At 38.2% G+C, this 24,648-nt stretch overlaps 2 protein-coding genes across 6 annotated transcripts in view; one reads left to right on the plus strand and one right to left on the minus strand.

Annotated features, from left to right (window-relative positions):
• The window catches only part of LOC145334306 (uncharacterized), a 240,959-nt gene that overhangs the window by 66,992 nt on the left and 149,319 nt on the right, over positions 1-24,648 (plus strand). For all 5 annotated transcript variants that reach the window (XR_013884802.1, XM_080179711.1, XM_080179712.1 and 2 more), the window contains exons 39-48: positions 298-379; positions 9,995-10,058; positions 11,089-11,133; positions 11,401-11,477; positions 12,082-12,168; positions 12,891-12,965; positions 13,510-13,549; positions 20,617-20,795; positions 21,285-21,527; positions 21,866-21,933. Coding sequence is in view for 4 of the 5 variants with exons in the window: in XM_080179711.1 (XP_080035837.1) it covers positions 298-379; positions 9,995-10,058; positions 11,089-11,133; positions 11,401-11,477; positions 12,082-12,168; positions 12,891-12,965; positions 13,510-13,549; positions 20,617-20,795; positions 21,285-21,527; positions 21,866-21,933 (960 nt within the window). In the remaining variant the exon portion in view is untranslated. The remainder of the gene's footprint in view (positions 1-297; positions 380-9,994; positions 10,059-11,088; positions 11,134-11,400; positions 11,478-12,081; positions 12,169-12,890; positions 12,966-13,509; positions 13,550-20,616; positions 20,796-21,284; positions 21,528-21,865; positions 21,934-24,648) is intronic.
• On the minus strand, positions 1,981-3,025 carry LOC145334092 (uncharacterized). Its single transcript, XM_080179376.1, has 2 exons — positions 2,312-3,025; positions 1,981-2,232 (listed from the first exon to the last, which is right to left on the minus strand). The coding sequence occupies exons 1-2, from the start codon at positions 3,013-3,015 to the stop codon at positions 2,190-2,192; spliced, it is 747 nt and encodes a 248-aa protein (XP_080035502.1). The 5' UTR covers positions 3,016-3,025; the 3' UTR covers positions 1,981-2,189.

Below are 24,648 nucleotides of genomic sequence, written 5' to 3' on the forward strand. Positions count from 1 at the left end.
ACATGAAATAAAAAAAAATGAATTTATTTTTCATACAGTAAAATAATGGGTCTTATCGTTCTGGTCAATGAGAGTTTATTACGGATTATTGGAGCACCATGAGTTTTAAACATTTATCGCTTGAAAAATTTGAGCTCATATAAAGACATTTATTTCCTATATAGATCTGTCATGGATCTTGATGCAATAAAGTAGGCTGTTTTGTAAATGTTAAACATTGGAAGCTTTCATTAAACAAAAGTTCCGGCAAATATAAGTATTAAATAATGTTAAACATTAAATAGATTTATTTTAAAGGTGCAACGACTGCTAAACAAGGAGCAGCCGTGAATGTTACAGCGGCGGTTAGAAAAACTTCTGTCGGAAACAGCCAAATGAGGTATAATTCTTTTTTAACAAGTTAAAATTTGAATATTTACTTAAAAATTTGTAATATTGTGGTATCCGCCTAGGATAAATGGCAGACACCAGAGTTCAAATGACTACGGCAGTGTGAACAGACGTGGACACCTAGACTATAGAGAAGCTACGCTTCTCTAGCAATCACTAAATAATAAACAGCATCTATTCAGTTGTTCCTTTATTGAAGGTCTAAGGATTACTAAAGTTATATACAACAAACAATAGCTACACAGATAGGAATAAATAATCATAAATAAAAGCAATATAATACATATACAATAGTCAGTTTGGGCAATAATGATTCCCCCATCCCTGGAAAGGGTGGGGGGAATTAACAATACAGCTTAACCATAATAAGGCTGTCAGAATCAATCATTAATTTTAGGCATAGGGAGGGGGTCGGCAGACCCCTTCCCCAGGACTCGGGGGAGGGCCTTTGGCCCTACCCCGAACCCCGGTCAGGGTTGCCATAGGCATGGCTCACGGTTGCCGAATACCACAACTCTCCCCTCGGAAGGCTGGGAGGGGGTCTCCCCGCCAGACTTCCGACAGTGGTTGAGGCCTTCGGCCCGCTCCTTAGGGCTAAGATATATATATACAAACGATAATGATTCAATGGAATCCTAGTGGTGATTTTCAGGGCTGATGGGCTCCCAGCGTGGGATAGAAGGTAGAGGCTGGCTTTGGTTGGACACGTAGCTCGGCGCCAGCAGGTGTCAGGTTGGCGTGGGGCACAGCCGCTGCGGGGCCGGTCAGTAACGGGGCATTCTGGTTGTTGTTGGCAGCGGCTGGGGCACTGGCTACCAAGTTGACCGTCTGAGCGACAGCCTGGCCTCCCGAGGGGCCGCGGGGCTTTCCAGAGGGTGGTCCAGGCCTGCCTGGGCGGTCATGCCCGCTATCGGCTGATTGCATGGACACCATTTCCTCGGCTGCTTCCCGGCCGATAGGAATGGCATCCCAGTCTACTGAAAAGTCCCGGGACTTGGCATGGGTGAGTCGGGCTCTGGCCAAGGCCTTCCTGTACAAGGTTGGATGGTACAGGAACACTTGTGACATCGCATTCATGGCGGCCCGTACACCTCCTTGTGCGGCTGCCAGGGAAATGATGGTTAAATCCCCCAGCAGTTTGAGGATCAACAACAGCAAACACAGTATGGCTGCGCCATCTCCCCACTCGTGAATAGCTTGTCTGAACCTAGCCCAGACATCCAGGGCGGCCTCTCCTTCCTCCACCAGTCGGTCGATATTGTAGGACACGATCCCATGGTCTCCTGTGGCCGAACAGCTACCTTGCTGAACGCATGAGCCATAAGACAAGCCGGTCAGCATGGCGGCTTTATACGCTGGGAACACTAGCAGCTGCTGCCAGTCGTTCAGCTCAGCTTGCGAATACAAGCCTCCCGAACTAAAGTCATCCAAAGGTTCTGTCAGCAGCTACTTGGGCGTATCCAGCGGGGGTGGCCTCTTCTTAGGTGCGGGGGTTAGCTCTATCCAGCCTTCCTCCGCGTGCACAGTTAGGGGGTAGGTGGAGGAGCAGGGAATCTTGGTGGCGTGGCCGCTATACACTCTTGTCACGGCGTCTACGAATCCTGTGGGTTCCACTGGTACTTTGTCCCAACATTCATTGCTCTCACGGACAACATATTTGTTGCGTTGGCAGGTAAGCTGGAGCAGGACATCTCCCCTCAGCACAGAGAACGTGCTCCCTTGGACACGCACCGGGTGGGCCGGGTCTAGTTGCTGGAGCTTCCAGCAATTGGCCGCTACTTCTTCTGCCGCTGTGCTTTTCATGCGTGTCTCCAGGGTAAATCCAATGTAGCCTGCATGTATCTGGGCCTGCAGGGGGACATCCACATCCCTGGCCGATACTCTGGGCAGCGCTGCCGCGGCAGGGTCAGCTGCCACGAACAATGCTGGGTGGTTGGTGGCATGGGCCTCAAAGTCGCAGTTCACTATTGAGGTGGGGGTGGTCATGTTGATGAAGAACTGGGCTTGATGGTCAACCAGGAACGCATCCATCACTAGGCTAGGCTGGAGGCTGCGGATCAGCCTCAAGGGGCAATCTCTCCCCAGGTGGTCCCACACGTAGGTGGCTTCCCCAGTAATGCAAGACAGCTCAGAATGGGGACATTCTAGGGTCAGGTGGTCAGATTGGGACTCCACCCATCCAATCTCTACTACGTAGGTCTCTTCCTTGACCAGCAGCCGTCGTTCCTGGAGCACTAATTCATTGCGGTACAGCTGGCCCTCGAAATGGACGTCCTCCCCTTCACAACCCACCCCCTCGGGGCTGTTGACCAAGGCGCCCACCATGTCGAGGGTGAAGAACAGGGGATGGTTCAGCTGGAACGTCAGTGGCTGGGTCTTGCCTGGCAGCGTGTAGACTCGGTTCCTGGCCAGGTCTCGGCACGTTTCTGGATCAATCTTGGTTGGCCTCATGAGGGTGGGGACCGAGGTCACCTTGAGGTGACCCCATACCCCACACCTAAATGTCCACTGGGACACGGTGAGCTGACAACTATATCCTGTTGTTTCCCTAATCTTGACTTGCTGCAGGACATGTACCTCGTGGCCCAGGGGCACCTCCTGGTGTAGCGGTTCCGTGCTACACATCTTCTCCTTGTTGTAGGTTGTGACGTGGGTGGGGTTGGCGCAGTCCCACCCTACCAGGACGTAGCTAGTTGTAGGCCACACGGCTGCGAGCAGTAGTCCCCACAGAACCATCCACCAGTGTGAGAAGCTACCAGACAGCCATCTACCTCGCACACGCGGCTGGGGATCTTCGGCTCGGGCCACTGCTGCTTCTTGGGGCTGGACACGGCTGGGTTGCTCCTGGCTAGATACAAATTTCCATTGAGCGTTATCTTTGGGTGCCCGGGGCATCCCGATACCCTCCCCAATGACAGACTGACAGGCGACTGGCGCCTGCCTGGGTGTCGGCTCCCCTAGCCCCAAGGGGTCCCTTCCCTTGTCCATGGCATGCCCAGTGGCATGGGGCTGAAGTGCGTGTGGCACAGGCTCGCCCTGAATTATGTCCCTCCCCTGCCCTAGGAACTCAGGTGCATGTGGCACAGGCAAGTTCTTATATCCCCAAATTTCAATCTCCCCAGCCTCTGGTGCAGGAGGCACATGCAAGGTTGGGGGGTTACAATAATTTGGATACAATACATTTGTCAAATTTAACTTATCCTGGCTCGACTGGAAGTGATGGGCAGCTGGGTTCCCTCGGCTGGCAGTGGGCGCTGGATGGTGTATGGCTGGGCTCTCCCTACGGGCTGGTGGCGCTGGCTGACTGGGGGTGACGGGTGTCACCCCTTCCTCTGGGACTGCTGGCTCGTTCCAGGATCCAGGTATCTCGGTGGTGGCGACGGTTGTCGCCCCAGGCACCAGGGTGGGGGCGCTGGATAGCACCCCCCAGTCATCGCAGGTGGCGGCGCCGGGTGGCGCTCCATACATCGACTCTGATGCGCTGGCTAGCGCCTCCTGCCTCTCTCGTTCAACAGCCGCCAGGGCCTCTCTGTACATAGTCTCAGTGACGCTGGGTAGCGCCCCTCCACTCTTGCTGGGTAGGCTCGGTCGGGCAGGCCCCATCATATTTAGGCTGAAGGGCTGGGGCCTCAGGACTTCTGGCTCGGCGATGTTGTTGGGCTGCACAAACTCCGGCCCCAGGTGGTTGAGGCTGAAGCCCAGGCCAACCCGGTTGGGTTCAGCCGCTCCTCCCAGTACGTTGATTCTAGCTGGGACGGTTCCAAACTGCGGCATTCCGTCGGCTCGGCCCGCTGCGTTGGGGGCGGCTGCTTGCTGCGGTGTTGCTGGGGGCGCGCTCCCTTCCATGTTGGCTACTCTGCTGGGCTTTCCTGGGGGAGCGCCCTTGTCTGCAGTGCGCCTCCGGCCGGCTACCTGGTCCCAATCGGCTCTGCACTCGGCCGCCGTATGGCCGGCATAGTGGCAACGGTCGCACTTGGCAGGACGGTCACGGCGTGGCTGGGTGCGTCTCTCTTCTAGGCTGACTTCCATAGGCGTCGGACAGTCTCGGGCTCGGTGGCCTTTCCCTTGGCAGCGGTAACAGCGGCCTGAAGTCTTGTCATCTGGGGCGACCTTCCCCATCTGGTGGAGACCCGGAGCGAAGGCGCCAATCTCCATTGGCTCCGACTCGTCGTAGTGGGGCAACTGGACGCTGGCTGACCCCGTGAGCCCGTCGGTGGCGTCCACTAGGCACACACCCTCCTTCAGCTGCTTGGTAATCATTGTGACGGTGAACATGGCTCGCCTCGTGTACTCAGGTACCGAGGCGATCTCATGACTCATCATTTCACGTTTCACATTAGCGTTATGAATGCCACGATTTAATTCGTCTATCAACAATTCAAGGTCCTCATGGCTGTAGGCCTCCCTATACAAGGCACACTTTGTGGATATGTATGCTTGTATAGGTTCTGTCGAGTGTTGCCTGTAATCCCTGAAGGCTTGCTTCAAAGTCTGGGATTCAAAGGCTGGACGAAAAAACATTTCACACTCGGCCTTGACTTGTTCGTATGTCAAGGGCTTGGCCTGCCTCGCCAAACAGATGAGAGGCCATCTCCGCCGCTTGCCCCACCAGTGACAGTAAAAGGGCGTTGCGGCGGTTTAGTGTGTCATGGGGAGGCACGCGGTAAGCCGCCCATGACATCTCGAGTCTGCGGATGTGGGAACTCCAGGATTGCTTGGGCGGTCCTCTATACTCCGGCAGGTTACTCAGCATCAGCTTGCGGTACTCGGCTGGAGCCGGTTGGGGGTCATCCTGGAGCCATCCTTGGGCTTGGTCGCCTCCTGGCGCTTGCGGCTGCTCCATCGGGTCAACGGTTCAGCGGCGGGACACGAAGTTTTAAGTCAATACTATAAATGGTTTACACTTGAGGCTTTCTAGCCTAGCAGCCAACACTATTTATCACTAGGTTGGTAGTTTAACTACAAAGATGTAACTTAGATGTACTTGTCACTAGTTTTTTTCTGAGTTGTAGAGTAGGCTGGTAGGGGTAGATAGCTGTTGAGGGTCTGAACTGCTGTCAGGAACTGATTGGGTTTTCCTTTATCACACTATAGATAGGAGGGAGAAGCTTGTAAGTCTTGTTTTTTCTAAAAATATCTCTGTTAGATGCTATGGAGCACAGTGGTCTAAGGCCGGACATTTCGCCAAAAATCAACATTGGAATTCCTCAAAATTAATAATTTATTTTGAAAATATATACCCTATCTCATATAAAACCGAAGAGTTTTTGTTTTTTCAACTACTGGTTGATGAATTATGAACTTTGAAACATGAAGGTTCAGGATTATTTTCATGTCATGAATTTTACCTTTTGAATTTTCCACATATTTGGAAAAAATATTTTTTTTCATTGTTACATTGATACTATGAAGTTTCTTTACCTATTTATATTCATAATATTACATGATCTATTAGGAAACTGGGGTTTTAGATTTATTTTTTACTTTTTTCATCAATTTTATAGTTGTTTTTAAAACTTTTTTATGTCATTTCCTAAATATTTTTGCAATAAATTTTGGCAATAATTTTCAGTTTTTTAAGTTTTTGACCAAAAACCGGGCCCCGTAACATACCAAACCATATATTATTCTTAATTTACAGGTATAATGTTAAAGTTTGATGTTTAGTTTAGGTTGTTACGGGGCCCGGTTTATTTCAAATTTTAACTTTAACTTTATAGGGTAAACTCTAAAATTGCAATAGATGAAAAAAAACTTTTTTTTATATTCTTCGTTAATTTTACTATTAAATGCATTTTAACTTATTTCTTCTCAATAACATAATATCATTAATGTTTAAATATTTGTGTTTGTTATGTAAGATATCTAAAAACAGATTTTCGAACAATAATTTGATTTTTTGTTAAACTAGTAGGTATAATTTCAATAAAAAATCCTTGTTACATTTATCAATGCAATGCCCATGCAATTGTCGTCAATTTAGCTTGCTAACATGTTACTCGCTTATTGGCTAGTTCAATTATCGAGTAGGAGATGGGATGCGGTAAATGAGGTGGATTAGGAGGTCATGTTATTTAGTCCGCTGAGAGTTTCCCTTGCTAACATGGAACTCGTTTATTTGCCAGTTCATTTATCGAGTAGGAGATGGGATGGGGTAAAGGAGGGGGATGGGGGTATAGTTATTTCAGTCTGCTGCGAGTTTCCCTTTTTTTGAGAACATAAAAATCTGGTGTGACATTCAAGTAATAGTATATCCAATGCTAGACTAAAACCATCTGGAAATTTTTTTTTGTCAAAGATATGGCATCTAAGGAACAAAGCCTCAGACTTTTCAGTCATTGAATTTAATCATTTTCCTTCCCATTTATTTTCTATTGAATGAGTAATCTAAAGGGATTAGACAATGAATGATTAATTAATAATGATATCCATCCCCAATAATGATGAACAAAATTATCCCTTTTATTATTGGTAAAAAATTTTGGACACTTCTAGTTCGAAACCAACCAATCAATTTCAATAATAAGTTTTTGGGCCAACAAACAAGATAACGTGTTTATAAAACTTTGGGTACCAGTGTAATTTACGGTCGTATGTCCCCTTCCTTGTTGCAATTGCATGGTGTATGAAACTTTCTTTTGGAGCCAAAAAGATTGTCTTCAAGTAACATATCCTTGTGTATTTATTTCGTGATAAGAAACAACGACTTGGGTTATCACAAAAAAAACATTTTAAAAAAAATTCTTTTCCAATAAAATATTTTTTGCCAGTAACCTATCCTCGTTTTTTATTACTAGATTACATTAAGTATTATTAATTATCTAAGAGAAAATAACTTCGTAAAATAAAAGGGTGAAGAAACTTAAATTAGTTGTATCAAATGTATGTTTTGTACAAAGTTTGGTGATAGATCATTTACCTTAATATAATCATTTCTACAGTAATAATCATTCATGCTTCAAGGTTTTAAAATGTTTTTTTGCTTTAAAACATCGAATTTAGGCTCTCTAGGACTTAAGAAAAAATTATAAAAATATGAAATTTTAGCTAAATTTCAAAGTATTTTCTAGGCCAGTTGGCTTTTGTTTTTCTTCTCTAGATGCATATACGAGTTGTATTGGGTAATAATAAGGCGCACACTTTTTATTTTGAACGATTCTATCAACTACAAGCTGAGAAAATTGACTTTGAGTAGAGGTAGGTGAAATGTCCACCAAAAGGCCAAAATAGACCACTGTGTGGAGTAGCTCCGCTCCTGTGTGTGTGTGTGTGCGTGAAATATCCTTTTCCTTGCAACGCGCTTACGCACCGTCAAATCCGCGCACACAGGTAAAACGCGCACTTATCCCTCAACCCGCTCTCTCATTGGTCCGCTTTGTCTTATTTGTCCGTTGAATTTTGTTATACGTCCCGAACTCTGCTGCGCGACCCGTAAATGGCGCTCTGTTCTCCTGGTCGCTATCTCCACACCGTGGGCGGACTTAGTCAAGTGTGGGTAGGAGGGGGGAAGCGCGTGAGGGGACGGGGTAAAACCGTCCGTTCCCCCTGTGGAGAGGGGGGAGTGCTGTGGGTTTGAGGTAACTGTGTGGTGAGGTAATTGTGCCCTTTTCCTTAATCCTGGGCTTATTGTTATGTCACCTCGATTGTATTTTCTTCAATGGATGGTGGGCCCCTCCCTTTCCTCTGGAATAAGGGGTGTATTTGTTTTGCTGGAGGCTTGGGTGGTTAGATTGTTTATCAATGCATTGTTATATTACATCTAGATTCTATTTTTTGGCCTTATCACAATACACAACAGATTTGCTTACCAAGCCTGTTCTATTTTTAGTTTTATCACAATACACAACAAATTGTTTACCAATCCTTGCTCATAAATCTATTGTTCAGCCTTCACACTAGGGTGGTAATCCCTACAATGTGATATAATATCTGCTTTTCTAGATGGGTGGCTGCGCTGTAGCCTCTCAGGATACTTGGAGTTGACGTAGTTTCCTCTACTTGGTACACTACACTCGTATGTTGGCTCGCAGCTCGCAGCTATTTGGCGTGTTTCAGCCTGTCGGCGGCAGGGAATGTCCCGTCCTGCAGCGCCGTGTATCCGGATCCAGCTGGTGGCGGCAGGGAATGTCCCAGCCTGCAGCGCCGCTGGTTCGAATCCTTGGCTTGTTTCAGTCTGTCGGCGGCAGGGAATGTCCCGTCCTGCAGCGCCGTGTATCCGAATCCGGCTGGTGGCGGCAGGGAATGTCCCGTCCTGCAGCGCCGCTGGTTCGAATCCTGCTATCTCTTGCAGTAAATGTTGGCCTATTTTCAGCCGTTTACACTTAGTTGGCCTGTTTCAGCCCGTCCGCAGGCCTGTTTCAGCCCTTGAGCGCTCAATTCTCCGTTAGATGTCGGCGCTTCTCGCGGTTCTCCGTCAAGTTTTGCTGCTCTCCGCAGTCTCTCGTCCAATCTCGCTAGATTTCGCTTCCACAACTGCCGGACGCAGAGTTAGACCTTGCTATCCAGGGTGGGTAATTCAGGTTGCTTGTGTCAGTTTTGCCAGTTTCACTGCTGGGAGTACCTTAGCCTCAGCTGCGCGTCTGCTCTACACTTGTGGTTTGCCGTAATCTCACACAGCTGTCACCAAAAGTTGTGGTATCCGCCTAGGATAAATGGCAGACACCAGAGTTCAAATGACTACGGCAGTGTGAACAGACGTGGACACCTAGACTATAGAGAAGCTACGCTTCTCTAGCAATCACTAAATAATAAACAGCATCTATTCAGTTGTTCCTTTATTGAAGGTCTAAGGATTACTAAAGTTATATACAACAAACAATAGCTACACAGATAGGAATAAATAATCATAAATAAAAGCAATATAATACATATACAATAGTCAGTTTGGGCAATAATGATTCCCCCATCCCTGGAAAGGGTGGGGGGAATTAACAATACAGCTTAACCATAATAAGGCTGTCAGAATCAATCATTAATTTTAGGCATAGGGAGGGGATCGGCAGACCCCTTCCCCAGGACTCGGGGGAGGGCCTTTGGCCCTACCCCGAACCCCGGTCAGGGTTGCCATAGGCATGGCTCACGGTTGCCGAATACCACAATATAACATCCTAATGTAAAATCACGAAACCTCCATTCCGTAAAAATTATGAAGAAAAAATAACAATAAATGTCAGAGGTAGCGCAAATAGGTAAGTTAAATAATTGTAAACGTTTTGTAAAGCAAAATTTATATTTATCAAAATTAAACATGAAATATGTAAATGCTTTTAACAAATAAGAAATAAACTATATTTGAGTCATTATGCTTTTAGCAAATAAGAAATAAACTATATTTGAATTATTATGCTTTTAACAAATAAGAAATAAACTATATTTGAGTTATTTAAATAATTTACATAATCGATATAGAATACTTGGATATATTGGGTTTCTAATATGGAACTCATTTATTGTTAATTTCGTTCATTCAGTAGTTGGGGAGGAGGTGGAAGGGGGTATCGTTATTTTAGCCAGATGCGAGTGTCACTGTATAGAGTTTATGATAATCAGGTTAAGATCCAAGTAAAAATTAATATATTATTATAATGTATCAAATATATTTTAGTGAGTCTGAGAAAGCTCGCCAGGCCAGAGCCAAGAAACCTGGCAAGTGGGATGCTATCATGAACAGGAGAATAACATTAAGTGAATATTTACGGAAGTTTTACCCCTTCCCATAAGTAATAGTTAAATCAATGAACATGTTTTGTGATTTTTATTTTAATATTCGTATGAAAATTGTTAGTGATACTGTGGTAGGGGTGAAGCAGTTCAACCCTACTGAGCGAGTTCGATTCATCTATCAATAAGGAACTACAAAGTAGTTACTGTTTAAAAGATATATTTTGAACTGATTCATTAAAATAGATATACAGGTTTATATAGCAAATAGAAGTATAATAATAGATTATGAGGGGTAGCTGGTAAGGGGTTCCTTTGAGCTGGGGCTGTGTCCACAGGCGCAAAGGTAGGAGGGAAGGCTGCCTCTTTGGGGTAGGCAGGTGATGGCAGAGAAAAGGGAAGGTCCGGCTGCGAAAAGGGGGAGGGGGGTAATCCCCTCCCCATGCCCAGGTGGCCATTGTATTCCATAACAATGGGTTGGGTGACCGCTTATCAAAATGACCGTCTTTTGATAGCATATCTAAAGTTGATGGGTGGAGTTTTAACATCTGCATTTGCCGAGAATCCCAGAGCGTGGTATACTCTAGGAAAGGCTTGTCCGTATGATGCCGTCTACCACAATACGATGATGTACATGATTTTTCCGTGTGGTTAAGAACTTGTTCTAATCCAGCGGATATTAATCGGTTTTGAAGCCATACTGGAAAATAACATACTCATTTCATGCGTTTGGGTTGAGTCAATGAGAAATGGGGTATGTTACCTTAATCGTGATGGTTGTTTTAATTTAGCTGTGACCAAACTTTTCAACCCTCACGTTAATCTATAGAATTAGTAATTTTTACACCATATGGGATATACATCACTTTATCGTCCATTGCATTATTCCTTAGCATCCCTGGGTTATTTATGCACTGTTTTTACATGAAAAAAGATATGATCAAGATATTTCATTTAGAACTATTACAGTCCAACAGACTGACAGAATATTAATCCCTGATTTTTATAAGAATTTGAAATTAATGTTAATATTCAATTAGAATTGGAAGAGGAAAAAAGCCTGAAGAAAAGAAATTGGATTTGGTAAGTGCAAGTTTAGTTGTTGTAGTGTGGACCATTGTGTTCTCATGTTTAGGGAAGAAAAATAATTACTGAAGCAAAAAAACAAGCAAAAAATTAATTTGAGATAGATGTTAAACCTCTCCATACGATCAGTATTTAAAATGTACTGACAAAAAAATTGAAATCTAGTCTACATCAATAAAATAGATTTTGCTCTTTTATGAAACTTATTAAATCAACTTTTTAAAAGCTTCGCTACTGATGGAACTAAATATGCTTTCTTTTTAGTCATTCCGTGGAAGCAAGAAAACTTCACGAGAGCTATCCCTGAGTTCCTGTACCAGCCCTACAAGCCTTCATGCCGATAGGGATTTTTAGAGATCTTTAAACTACCAACTAAACTCGATTTTTAAAAAAATCATGAGCCTACAAAATAACTCGTTTTGTTTCATTTTACTTAGAATTTTTTCTTTAGCACTTGTCTTTATTTAAAGATGTATTCATAAACATAATGGATATATTATTACTTGGATCTTACACCAGATTTGTATGTTCTCTAATAAAGTGAAACTCGTAGCGGGCTGAAATAACGATCCTCCCATCCCCTCCATTCCTATTAAATGAACTAACTGACCAATAAAACTGAGTTCCATGTTAGCAGGTTAAATTGACGATAATTTTTATAATATTCATGTTTTCATCTAAATCCATATTAAACCTCCATTATTCCTATAATATATAATATTATAAAAATTTCTAACCTTACAATAAAGAATGTTCTTTTATTAATATACACCACACTTTACTTTAACAATGAGTTTTGAAACACATTTGCTATAGAAATAATCTACTCATCGAGCGATTGTATAATAGGTAATCAAAAAGATTTTACTGTACAAAATGAATGAAAAATTATTAAAGTAAAAAAAACGACACACTTTGAATTATCTAAAATATCTGAAATTACTGCAGTTCCTGCCATCTAAACCTGGATGATAACCGATCCTGCAGCTCCCTAGCATCCAGGGGACAGCCATCGGATATCCTAAGCCCCAGGTATGTATTATGCCTGCGACTCTAAATCAAAGTAAGACAACATCAGCTAAAAATGACATATTGTAAAAATGACATAGGAACGAAGGTCTTGCAAACAAAATGATTTACTTTATACAAGACTAGCGGCTACGCCCCTAGAGGCCTCTAGTGGCACTTTAAATGTTTTTGTTTGTTAAACTTAATTTTTTATGTACGATACCACCTTTTTTGACGCTGAAGTTTCCCAGATTTTAAGAAAATTTTCAATTTTTTTGTCATTTCTTTTGGGAGGGTGGTAGTACCCTCCCCCAAAATAGTTAAAAACCTTCCCAGGACATATGAGAATCTACCCTGTTAAGGAGAACCCGATCGGTTTAGCGGTTAGCGAGATCCTTCGGTACACACAGACAGACACACAGACAGACAAACATCCTGTTACTTTAGTATAAGGATATGGTGGAGGGACAACATAGTAAGGCCATTTAAATAAGGGATCTAAAGGGATAAGACAATGGCCTTAAATTACCCCTTATGGAGATTATTATTAGTGGATGAAACTAAATGAAATTCAACAATATCCCTCTAAGTTGTTGAGTCAACGAATAAGAAAACGTTATTATAAAACTTTTTGGACTATTACAATAAACAGCCCATCCTCCCTCCCTACGTTTAAACACCTTAAATTCAACTAACATCATCTAAATTCCATAAATTTGTATAAAACTTAGACTCTTCATGTTTAGGAGTGATCGAAGCAGTGTGTTTGGTAGTCCGCGGCATAGAGCTAGTATGAGCAAGATTGGAAATAAAGAAAACAGGTCTGTAGTAAGCGGCAATAAAACCTGGGATCTAACGGGATAAGACAATGATCTGTAAATTAAAGCACATCCCACATGATTATACGTAAAATTACCCCTTTTGTAGAAAACAATGAGTGGTTTTAACGTTTGGACAAAGCTGTTCTTTAACTCACTTTATTACTAATCAATGAAACAAAAAAACGGGGATCTAAAGGGATATGACAATGGCTTATAAATTGATTTACATCCCCAATGATGATACACAAAAAAAAACCTTCTGAAGATTATGATAAGTAGTTGAAAGGTTTGGATCTCAACTAACCAACCAATTAAAATTCAATACAAGTCTCCAAGGTTTTAAGCCAACGTGTAAGAAAACCTTATAATAAGACGTTTGGAATTAGCATAGAACGCGAATCTCACGCCTCATATAAAAGTATCAGTATACCTATATACTTGTCTGTTTGTGTTTACAAAAAGAAGGATATCGCTAGCCGCTGAACCTAAATGATTCTATAGTGAAACCTTGAGTACAGTTTTCATTTATGATTTTTTATTTTAGGAGTGTTGTAAGATCAAAATCAGTTACCAGTAAAACAGAGGTAAGAATAAATTTTTTTCAAAAGATCAAATTCATATACCCAACGTTTGTTGCCGTAAAACTTTGGGTACTTTAAATAAATCTTGATTAGGTTGTATATTGTACAAACTTTAAAGTTTATTAATTTGTCGTCTTTATCTTATCCCTTTAGACACCTGGGTATCCTATTATATAAAGTAGTAAGGTTTTTTGTCTGTACCTTAGGATTTAGATAACCACTGAACCGATAGATATATCCCGTATAGGTAAGCCTCACATTGGTCATGTGGTAGTTATAGGCTGTTTTATTTTTAGATAAAAGTCTTGTAACGGTTTAAGGCTATTTTTCTGTTATTACCTATACCTGCCAATACATATCCCTAAGATTCTATGGGCACAAACGCTAGTATAAAAGAAGGAAGATGTCTTAAAATCTAAATTTTGTTGCTTTTCTAAATAAAATACATTTATGTAACCATTTGATTATAGGAAACTCATTTTTTTAATGCAAGATAAAAAATACATTAACATTTTTTATTAACAAGAACGATTAGTTCCTAAGCACAATTTAAGATAGGTATATTTTGTAAGTTTTAAAATGTTTTTATTAAGGTAACCATTTTGCTATTATTTTCAATTGCTTAAATGTAACTTCCACCCCCCAGAGAGAGAGGTGACAATGGCCTGTTTAGTTCCCAAAAGTTGAATAAAAACATCTTATTCGTTGGCTTTACAACCTTGCGGACTTTTATTGAATTTTGATTGGTTGGTTCATTTAGTTGAGTTTCAGACCTTTTAACCACTAATTATAATCTACTGGAGTAGTATTTTTGTGTATCATCATTGGGGATGTACATCCTGATCTTGTTGTTTCATTGTTTATTTAGTTATAAAGTGAGTTAAAGAGCAGCTTTAGTATACTAAAAAGCCTAATGATATATTTTGACCACCTATATATCTATGTATGTGGGTGGAGGGCGAGTGTGTTCACACTACAGCAGAACATTGGTCGGCAAAAAAAGCATAGAAATCATTCATATGTTAAGAACATTTATTTATAGGACGTATTATAGACAGCTTGCCGCTGATTTTAATTAAGAAAATTATAAGATTAAAACCATCTTTGTGAGCCCCGAGAGGCCGTAGGCCCGTACTAACAAAACTGGTATTTATCTTGTGATTTTTATTTTAATATTCTTGGAAAAGTGTCTATAATACGGTGCTATACATGATTTTTCTGTATGGCAGAGAACCGGTTCTAATTCAGAGGAAATTAAACTGGTTCGAAGCCAAACTGGTTAATATACATCCAACAGTTTTGATGAAAATTAAAACAGTTAATAAAAACCTTTAGTTACTTAGATAATTCAATTCAAAGCAATTTAACATACCTTTTCCCACGAGATAACCTAAAACCATCACTGGACGAATATTTGACTTATACGATCGGTCCAGTCGTTTACGAGATATTACGGGACAAACATACACAATACACAAATACAACTTACTACTTTACAGAAATTAAAATATGGTTTAACGTATGGCAAAAAATTACAGCCTTTTATCCCTAGTGGATGTGTTACATTTCACGCTGAAACTGCTAATCAATAAGAACATTGCTCCATATGCAAGAAACATCAGATTGATCTACATATGTTCTCGTTAATTAGATTATCTGCGCGGAGAAAAAAAATATATTTTTGTATTAGCGTTCAACGTTTATATATAAAAGTCATTAAAACGAATAGCACATCCGAAGTTGTTTGGGGGTGGTGGATTGACTTTTGAAGGTTTGAATCTTGGCACATTTAAGGAGGAGACATGGGCTATTTTTATAGTAGTGCCCCAGTATAATAACTTTTTCTTATTCGTCGGGAACTTTAATTGAATTTAGATTGATTGGTTCAATTAGTTTAGTGTTCAAACGTTTTAACCACTTATAATAATCTAAATAAATGGTAATTTTGGGTATTGTGTAATGTATTCATTGTGGATGTTCATCAATTTATCGGCCATTGTCTTATCCCTTTATTCAGATATGCTATAAAATACTGCTGATATGATAATGTTAGACGCGGAGACGGTCTTTGCTTTAGACAGTCAAAATGGCTTACCATCAAAGACCATTATGATTTGAGAAATTGCCCCTAGAAAAAAGACTCCCTCCAATTTTTTCCTTTTTCTTAAATTTAAATCTAAGTCTGAAAGTGTGGGAAGGGAGGGGGTCGACCATTTCAATTTCCCTAATTTACGGACATTTTTGACCTTATAATAACGTTTTTTGTTGTTGACTACTTGGCAAAATAGTACTTTATTTTAAAAACTTTGACTTTTGTAACTAAAACTCCAACTTGAATAATATATAGAGTCAACTTTTTTAAGAACTGTGTGTAGGTGGCTTTTTAGGAGCGTAGCTAATAAATAATTAGAGAATCTGTGAGTCTTTATCTTAGGGATAGTTAGGTGGTGTTATTAACACAGAATCCCCTTCCCCTAATTTGCAGATTTTTGTTAAAAGTTCAAATTTAAGATAGGTATATAATAAATACGCTTACTAAATTTCTTTTGTGGTTCATATGTAATTTAAGTGAACTGCCTAAATTTTTTCGTATATTTTTTAATACATTTAGTAATATTCGACGAAAATGAGATAAAATATATATAATAAACTTAAAATATTCCACTTTATAATCGTTTTTAAAATTAATTTTAGTTTAAATTCGCTTTTATGAATGAATCTATATTCTTGTTTTGTAAGAGGTCACTAAATTAGTTGGGGTACGAAAAAGACACTTTTTACATAGCCCTGATTCGATATATTACGAGATACATATGTCCGTCTGTCCTATAATATCTCACAAACCACTAAACCTTAATACGGATTTTTTAAAAGAAGTTGTTTCCCAAAATAAGTATGTTTTCAGGTATTTAGAAAAATAGCCCTTAGTTTTTGTTTTGAATTTGAAATCATATTAACATGTTTGTAGTATGGCTTTGAAACGGATTGATATCCGCTGGGTTAGAACCGGTTCTCACTTCTCAGCTATAATGAAAATCATGTATAGCATTGTGTTAAAGTCAATTTTCCACGAATATTAAAATAAAAATCATAAAATGAATACCGGTTTTATTAGCCCGGACCTTTATCTCCTCGGGGCTAACAAAACTGGTTTTAATCTTGTAAGTTTTCATTTTATTATCCGCAGAAAGCTGTCTATGATATGATGCGATAATTAACTTTTTTTTTGTATCCCAACTTTTTTGGTTCTAATTTACTTTTTTCTCCTCCCATATTTATTTAAAACATGATCACTTAATTCGGTGGATTACGAAGACTTTAATAAAATGTAATAGGTATATTTTTGGTAAATTTACGTGAGCATGGACAACAAAAGTAACAGAATGTCCAACATGATTTTTTTTTACAGTGAAGCTTCTTAAAGGTCCTGGGAAGGTTTATAACTATTTGGGTGGAGTGCATTCATAAAAGAACACGTATTTTCTTACTAGTATATTCTTTTTCTTCAAGAATTTTAAAATATTAAAATCTACTTATTCAGGGTGTAAAATTAAAAATAAACCTCATATTTTGTACATATCATTAGAGAAAGTATGTGATAATAAAATAAATAGGTTTACTTATATAACTGTTTTTTTCTTGCAAAATAGTTTAATACAATTTGCGTAAAAGCTAAACACAATCTATCTATTACATAAAGTAGTAAGCTTTTTTTGTCTGTAGGGAAAGATCCTGCTAATCCCTGAACCGTTTTGGTTCTCCTTTATAATGTAGCTTTTCATAGGTCCTTGGAATGTTTATAATTATTTTGGGGCCGGGTACCACCAACCTCTCAAGAAATATCACCTCTAGAAAAATCACCCCCTCCCCCAATTATTTTAAATTTTTCTTTAAAACTAAAATTGAAAAGAGGTGGGTGTTGATTTCTCCCCCCCCCCCTTCCTCACCCCCTCTAGAGGCCTCTAGGGGCGTGGCCGCTAGTAACAAATAATATACATATATACCTAGAAAGTCTAGATGATTAATCTATTAATTTGACAATTGTGTAACTAAATATAACATAATGTCTGCTAGAAGTTTATTTTAAAGTAAATTAGGTTATTGTGCATAATTATTTAATTATAAATCACCTAAGTCAATTAAACTATATGAAGCTTAAAGTTAAGAGCCATAAATAAAATCTAAATAACTAGCAGCTCATTATTGAAAACATAAAGTGAATTGTAGATTTTAGTAGTCCAAACTAATTACAGACCCTTTTCTTCAACCAATTTTATCTTCTACTTTTTATTTGAGACTAGCGGGTGCGCTCCTACCATCTTTGGGTGCTTACTACTTTACTACAAAAAAAACCTTACTACTTTATACAATAGGATATTGTTGCCTTGGTAAGTCTACGCTACTTATTAACGTACTTGTTCTTGTACAATTTATGATTTGATAATGTATTTATCATTTATTATCACTTTGATCTAATACCAGATCATCATGTAATCTAATATTAATCCTTATACTAAACTAACAGGATGTTTGTCTGTCTGTTTGTCTCTGTGTCTGTACCGAAGGAAATTTTTTTTACGTTTCTTTTTTTTAGAAAGAGAGTTCAACGCAAACATAAACGTCAAACCCAACATAGACATATTTTAAATATAAAAAAAACATTTAAAGTGCCGCTAGAGGCCTCTATGGGCGTAGCCGCTAGTTGTCAAATAAAGTTAACTTTGTTTTTAAATTAACGATCCAACCCCTTTACCCCATCCCATCCCCTTTACCCCATCCCATCCCCCAACCTTCCTACTGATTGAATGAATTGACCAATACATGAGAACCATATAAGCAACCTAAATTGAGGACAATTTTTCCGCTGTCATAATATCCACACATATATATCCATTGATATGCTTCACTCCAAAAATTTATTGGTACAATGAAACAACGAAAATGACAAAGACTTTTTAGTAGCGTACCCACACTTCAACTTACATTGTTGATTTGTCTGTATGTTTTTGTCTGTGAGTTTCAAACATTTAAAAGAAATGAAATAATCGCGACCCGAAAAAAAATTGTTTTGCCTTTTTTCAGAGGTCAAAAATGTAATTTGATAAGACAAATTGTTTTTGATAATGGGAATAATGCTATGATTGAATAACTGACCCCCCCCCCTCCCCCGTCTCCCTGTTAAGTTAAAAAAGCAGGGAGGGAGGGGACATTGGGAACTAGTACCCAAAGTTTTATATTAACGCTTTCTTATTCGTTAGCTTAACAACTTTGGGGAATTTTTATTTAATTTTGATTGGTTTATTCAATAATTTGAGTGTCCAAACTTTTTACCCACTTCTTGTAATTTATAGGAGGAATAATTTTGGTTATCTTAATTGGGAATGCACATCAAATTATCGGTCAATGTCTTATCCCTTTATATTACTGTGTTTCTTGCCAGTGCAATCAATTGCCATTTATTATGCTAATGCCATATCCTACTCTGTACGTATTCGTTCTTGTTTGAAAGGGCAATTGTTCTCTATACATACATACATCAATAATTGTAAATCCATAATTTTGATTCAAATTGAAAATATGTCTTTTATTGGATTTGTACAGATGGTTTAGTATACTTTGAAACTATGGTGTAATTAGTCAGAACATAGAAAACGAAAGTGGACGATAAATTGATTGATTAAACATTTTGGCAGCAGAATTAAAATTTAATAAAAGTTCCCCAAGTGTTCGAGCTAACGAATAAGACAAGGCGGTTATAAAACTTTGGGTACCAGTGTAATTTACAGTCCAATGTCTCTGCATTTACAGAACATTTGATTACATTTTCTTTATTCTTATTGCAGTTTTCTTCTCTTTAAAATCTCTTTTAGCTGCGCTAATGATTAAACAGAATGTACAAATCTCTAATATAACCATAATGGACCAAAACGTAGCAAACTACGATTCGTGGGTCGTGGCTAAAAAGAGAAAAAATTGCGAACAAACAAGGATGACAAAATCCAATGAAAAAGGGTGTTTAACTTTAAACTTTTCTGCTTGTCATGAAACACCAATTTTTGTACAATAAAATGTAATTATTGTTATCCATATAATTAAGTAAAAGGATCATTGTCTGTGTATCTGTGTGTACCAAAGGATCTCGCTAACTGCTGATCATATATCAATGGTTCACCTTTACAATGTAGCTTTTCATAGGTCCTTGACTCCTTGTAAGTGTTTATAACTATTTTGGAGGACGGTATCACCAATATCCCAAGAAAAATTTCCCAAGAAAAAATAATCCCCCCACAATTTTTTTCATTTAAATCTAAAATAGAATTAAAATTAAATGTTGAATTCAACCCCTCCCTATCAAGTGCCCCTAGGGGCAACCTTTATTGCTTCTATTTATTTTCACTTATCCTATAACAGTAGGACATACGGACGTGTTTAATTCTAAGGCAGATTTGCAACCAACCAAAGAAAAAGAACGCCCTGAATTGAAGCACGAATTTGTCTTTTTCTTCAATTACTTGACAATATTAATGTAGTGGTGCTACGAAAATGCAAATAATTTTCCTGAAAGTGGTGTTACAAAAAGCACTACTTAAACTTTACCATTTTAATGGTTCTGTTTACATTATATGGTATTATAGATTAACATTCAATGTTTTTTTTATATAATATATTTTATGCTGTTTAAATAAAATTAATAAACAGTGGCTCTGTCTGGTGTGGGCATAGTTTCTAAGCAGAGCTAACCTAACCTAACTTATTAAACCATCTTCTTAACCTTAACTAAACCTAACTGATTAAAAGACAGGTCAACCATCCAAGCATATAATTAAGAAGGCATTTCATTATTCAAAATAAAGCCGATCACTAAGACAACCTTTGATTGTGCAACACTTATCTGGGTGTCTAAAATACATGGTTTTACGTCTTTTTGTATGAAAAAAACACCCTTTTTCATGTGAAAGACATAGGAGCAGTAGGATTTATTTCAACTATTTATTTTAAGTGCTGATCAACCATGACTTAAACCAATCACCTACTCAAAAGTAAAATTTTTATTTAAATTTATATTTTAGGTTGTTTCATCGAGTAGAATTTCATTATCTGGAAGAAGTATTTCAGTGACCAGCTACAGTGCAAAGACGACCAACAGTTCATCAGCTGTTCTGAATTCCAAAACAGCTGTTCTTAGTTCAAAGAGTACAAATGGCTCTTCAGCTGTTCTTGCCACTAAGAATGGAAATACTTTAAACAGGTACTATTTAGTAAATACTATTTACATAGCAAACAAAACAGCATTCGTCCATAACAAGATATTATTTAACATACATCCTGATTGATTAAAAGGTTCAATTGTAACATAGAAACGGGGGTTTCAATAAACTTAAATTACAATTCTCAAAGCATTTTTTAGGTTATTTAGGTTTATTATGTAAAAATCTAACTTTTATGACAGACTAATCCTTAGTACAAAGAGAAATGGATATGTTATTACTTGGGTGTTTCATCAAATTTTTATATTCTCTAATAAAAGGAAAATGGCATCGGGCTAAAATAATAATATCTCCAACCCCTTCTATTGTATGAACGAACTGGTCAATAAATGGGTTCCATGATATCAACCTAAATTGACGATAATTTTCCTTGTAATAATATCCACGTCGATTCTATATCCATTAAAGAGAATACGATGCTTAAAAAAAATACTTTTTGATTGATGTTTTTTATTATTTTTATATTTCAGCAATACTGAAAGAAAAATCTCCAAAACGGCCACACCTACAACCACAACAGTTAAAAAGAGTGAAAATAATATCAATAATAAAAGTTCAGTGATAAGAAGAAGTGACCTAAGATCAAGCCAACGCTTGTCTATTACGTCACAATCAAATTCGCGGGTAAAATCAGCTGATTCAGAGAAACAGGTTTTGTTGGCGGGAAATAAGCAGCGCAGAAACGAGAGTGGTGGGATCAACAGCAACTCAAGGTACAAATGCTTTTTCTTACTTTAACTCAAACTCATTTCTTACTTTTAGTAAAGGAACAAGACAATGGCCGAAAATTCATGTACATCGCCAATGATGACACACAAATTACCCCTTCTGTAGATAAAAATTAGTGGTTAACACGTTTGAACACTCAACTTAATAAACCAACCAATCATAATTCCAAAATTGTTCAGCCAACTAATAAAATACATTATTATGAAATTTTGGAGACTAGTGTAATTAACAGCCCATTGTCCCCACTCTCTCTGACCCAACCACTTCTTTTATTCATGTATTGACGATCTACTTGTTGTACTTACATCTACTATTATTTTAGGGCCTCTACTGCTAACAGCAGTCCCCGCTTTGGTGGTGGCCCTTTGAGAAGCTCATTCAGAGATTCAGGTAGGATCTAAATTTTTTTACTATGTATTATCCTATTATATAAAGTAGCTTTTTTGTCTGTGGTGAAGGATATTTGATATTGTTCTCCTTACAGTGAAGCTTGGTATAGGTCTTGGGAAGGTTTTTAACTCTTTTGGGGGATGGTATGTCATTAATGTCCACCCTCCTGAAATATGACCCCATCTCATTTTTTTGTTGTTTAAATTTTTCTTTTTAGAACTTCAATTGAAAATGTGGAGGGGGTGGACTTCCCCCTCACCTTTTGTGCCCCTAGTGGCTTTTAGTTCTTTAAAAAGTGAAGCTTTGATACATTCAAGAGACTGTGCATTCGTACGTTATTAGCAGTAAGGAACAGTAAGGTCTTTATTTCATTATCGCCATTTGTCTCTTAAGTAGAGCATAGGCCACGCACAATGGTTCCCCAATGGTCTTTTGAAGTGGCTTGTTGTGAGGCATTGCTGAGGGATGAGATTTCTTTGTTATAAGTTTATGTAGAGGAGGAGTTTTCACCTTCAGGTTGTTTTTGGTCTTCTTGGGTTTCTTCTTCCTTGCGGATCTGAAGCCAAGGCTTGTTTTGTTAAATTACCAATATCCTTTACTAAGTATGTGCTTAAACCATCTCCATTTTCTATGTTTTATTGTCAGTTTGATGTCTGACACGTGACCGCGCATTTATGATCTATTTGGCCAAATTATCTTATGACCAAGGGATTTAAAGTGACAATGGCCGATAAATTGATGTACATCCCCAATGATGATACAAAAATTATCTATTCTGTAGATTACAAATAATGGTTGAAACTATTGAACACTCAACTTAATGAATCAACCAAACAAAATTCACTCCAATTTACCAAAGTTGTTATGTCAACGAAGAAGAAAACGTTATTATAAGAATTGGGGACTAGTGTAATAAACAGCCCATTTTTTCCTCTCTCTCTATATATAAATATATATATATATATATATATATATATATATATATATATATATATATATTTATATATTCTACGTTTTAGTAGCATTCAAATTCAAATTTGAATTTATGATTTACAACTTTAAATCAGACTATCATAAAAAAAGAAACAAGAATGACATTATTCATTACTAATTTAAATATTTCCTTATATAAAAAAAAGATTCTCTATTATACTATTAGGGGATTAGACTATGTGGACATAACCTAAAAAAATAAGCAATATAATCTTTTTATCTAGATTACAACTATTGGTGGAAAAGTTTGGATACTACCAGTTTGAACCAACCAATCGAGAATTTTTTGAATTTTTTTTTTTACAGATTTTGAACCATCATAATGAGTTTATTATACTTTAGGTTATGATTTACAGTTCATCACTTCCCTCCCTGTTTATTTTGATATAACAATCACACAACTTTTAATATTTTTTTGCTGGCTGCGCTACTTCTGGACTATTGTACTTTTAATGTACAACGTACAACAATAACAAAATTCGCGAGTTTAAGAGAAGTTGCGCTTTTAATATTTTAAAAGTGTGTTGTTTTCCAAAGCAATAAAACGTAATTTGTTAGTACTCAAATTTTGATTCACTTCGTAAAATAATAAAAAATAGTATTTACAAAAAACTGCTAAAAAAATAAAAATCAATGAGCCATTAGGACTTTTTTGGCCAAATCATATAAAATAAAAAAGTTTTTTTTTATTTTTGTTTAGTCTTCAATTTTCAGGGAAAGCGCAAAGATGTTCAGCCGTTTTCAAAAATTGAAATACCTCTCCCATATTTATAAGATACTAGATAACAAGGATGACAACATCCATAAAAGCGAAGCACTGAAACGGTAGGACAAAAGGACATTAACACTTGAATAGTGTCAGAACTGAATAATCATAATATAAATTCATAAGGGTCAAAGCAAAATTGTAAGTAAATTTGTTAAAAAACTGCTTGATACAGGATAATGTTTATGGACATACTTACATTTTAAGGACTTAATTATAGAGTTGCTTCGCTTATTACATTATAATTTGTTGTCCCAGGAATCAATATACCAAAAATCAGATCAATCAGATGATTAGTTCACATAAAAATTTGTTGTTAAAAAAGTAAAAAAATCAACATGTTTAAAATGGACGTACGGACATTTTGGTAATGATTATATAGTTGCTACGCTTTCTAAATCGTACCTAACTACTAAAGTCATCACCATGCAAAATTTAAAATCGATAGGACAATTCTAACATGCCTAAATTAATGAAAAAAGCTATCCGTTACGGACGTACGGACGGACCGACCCTAATTATAGAAAAGCTTCGCTTTTAAAAAAATTGTAATTAGAAAAAAAAATTTTGATTGCACAAAAAAGGGAATTCTGAAGAAAAAATTATTTGTGTTAACATTATAGGAACATTTATTAGATGATCACAAATTTTAAAATTTTGTCTGGAAAATTTGTAAATTTTATAGGTTTTTTACTGGCTTTTTACCTGCGGGGCTATTCTATAATTTGGGGTTAAATTGATAGTCTGTCCTTCCTAATAATCTAGCTAGGTATATATTAATACTTTGATGTTGCACCAGCATAGAGTGATACTCGCAGCTGACTAAAATAAGGAAATCCAACAACCCCCCCCCCCCCTCCTTTATCCCATCTCTACCTTCCTACTTGATGAACAAAATGGCCAATAAATTTGGTATATGTTTGGACGACACATATTCTCCTGTCAATATATCCATT

Source organism: Acartia tonsa, chromosome 12, assembly GCF_053477335.1.
Source record: "Acartia tonsa isolate MP-2025a chromosome 12, ASM5347733v1, whole genome shotgun sequence".
Classification (NCBI taxonomy): Eukaryota; Metazoa; Arthropoda; class Copepoda; order Calanoida; family Acartiidae; genus Acartia; species Acartia tonsa.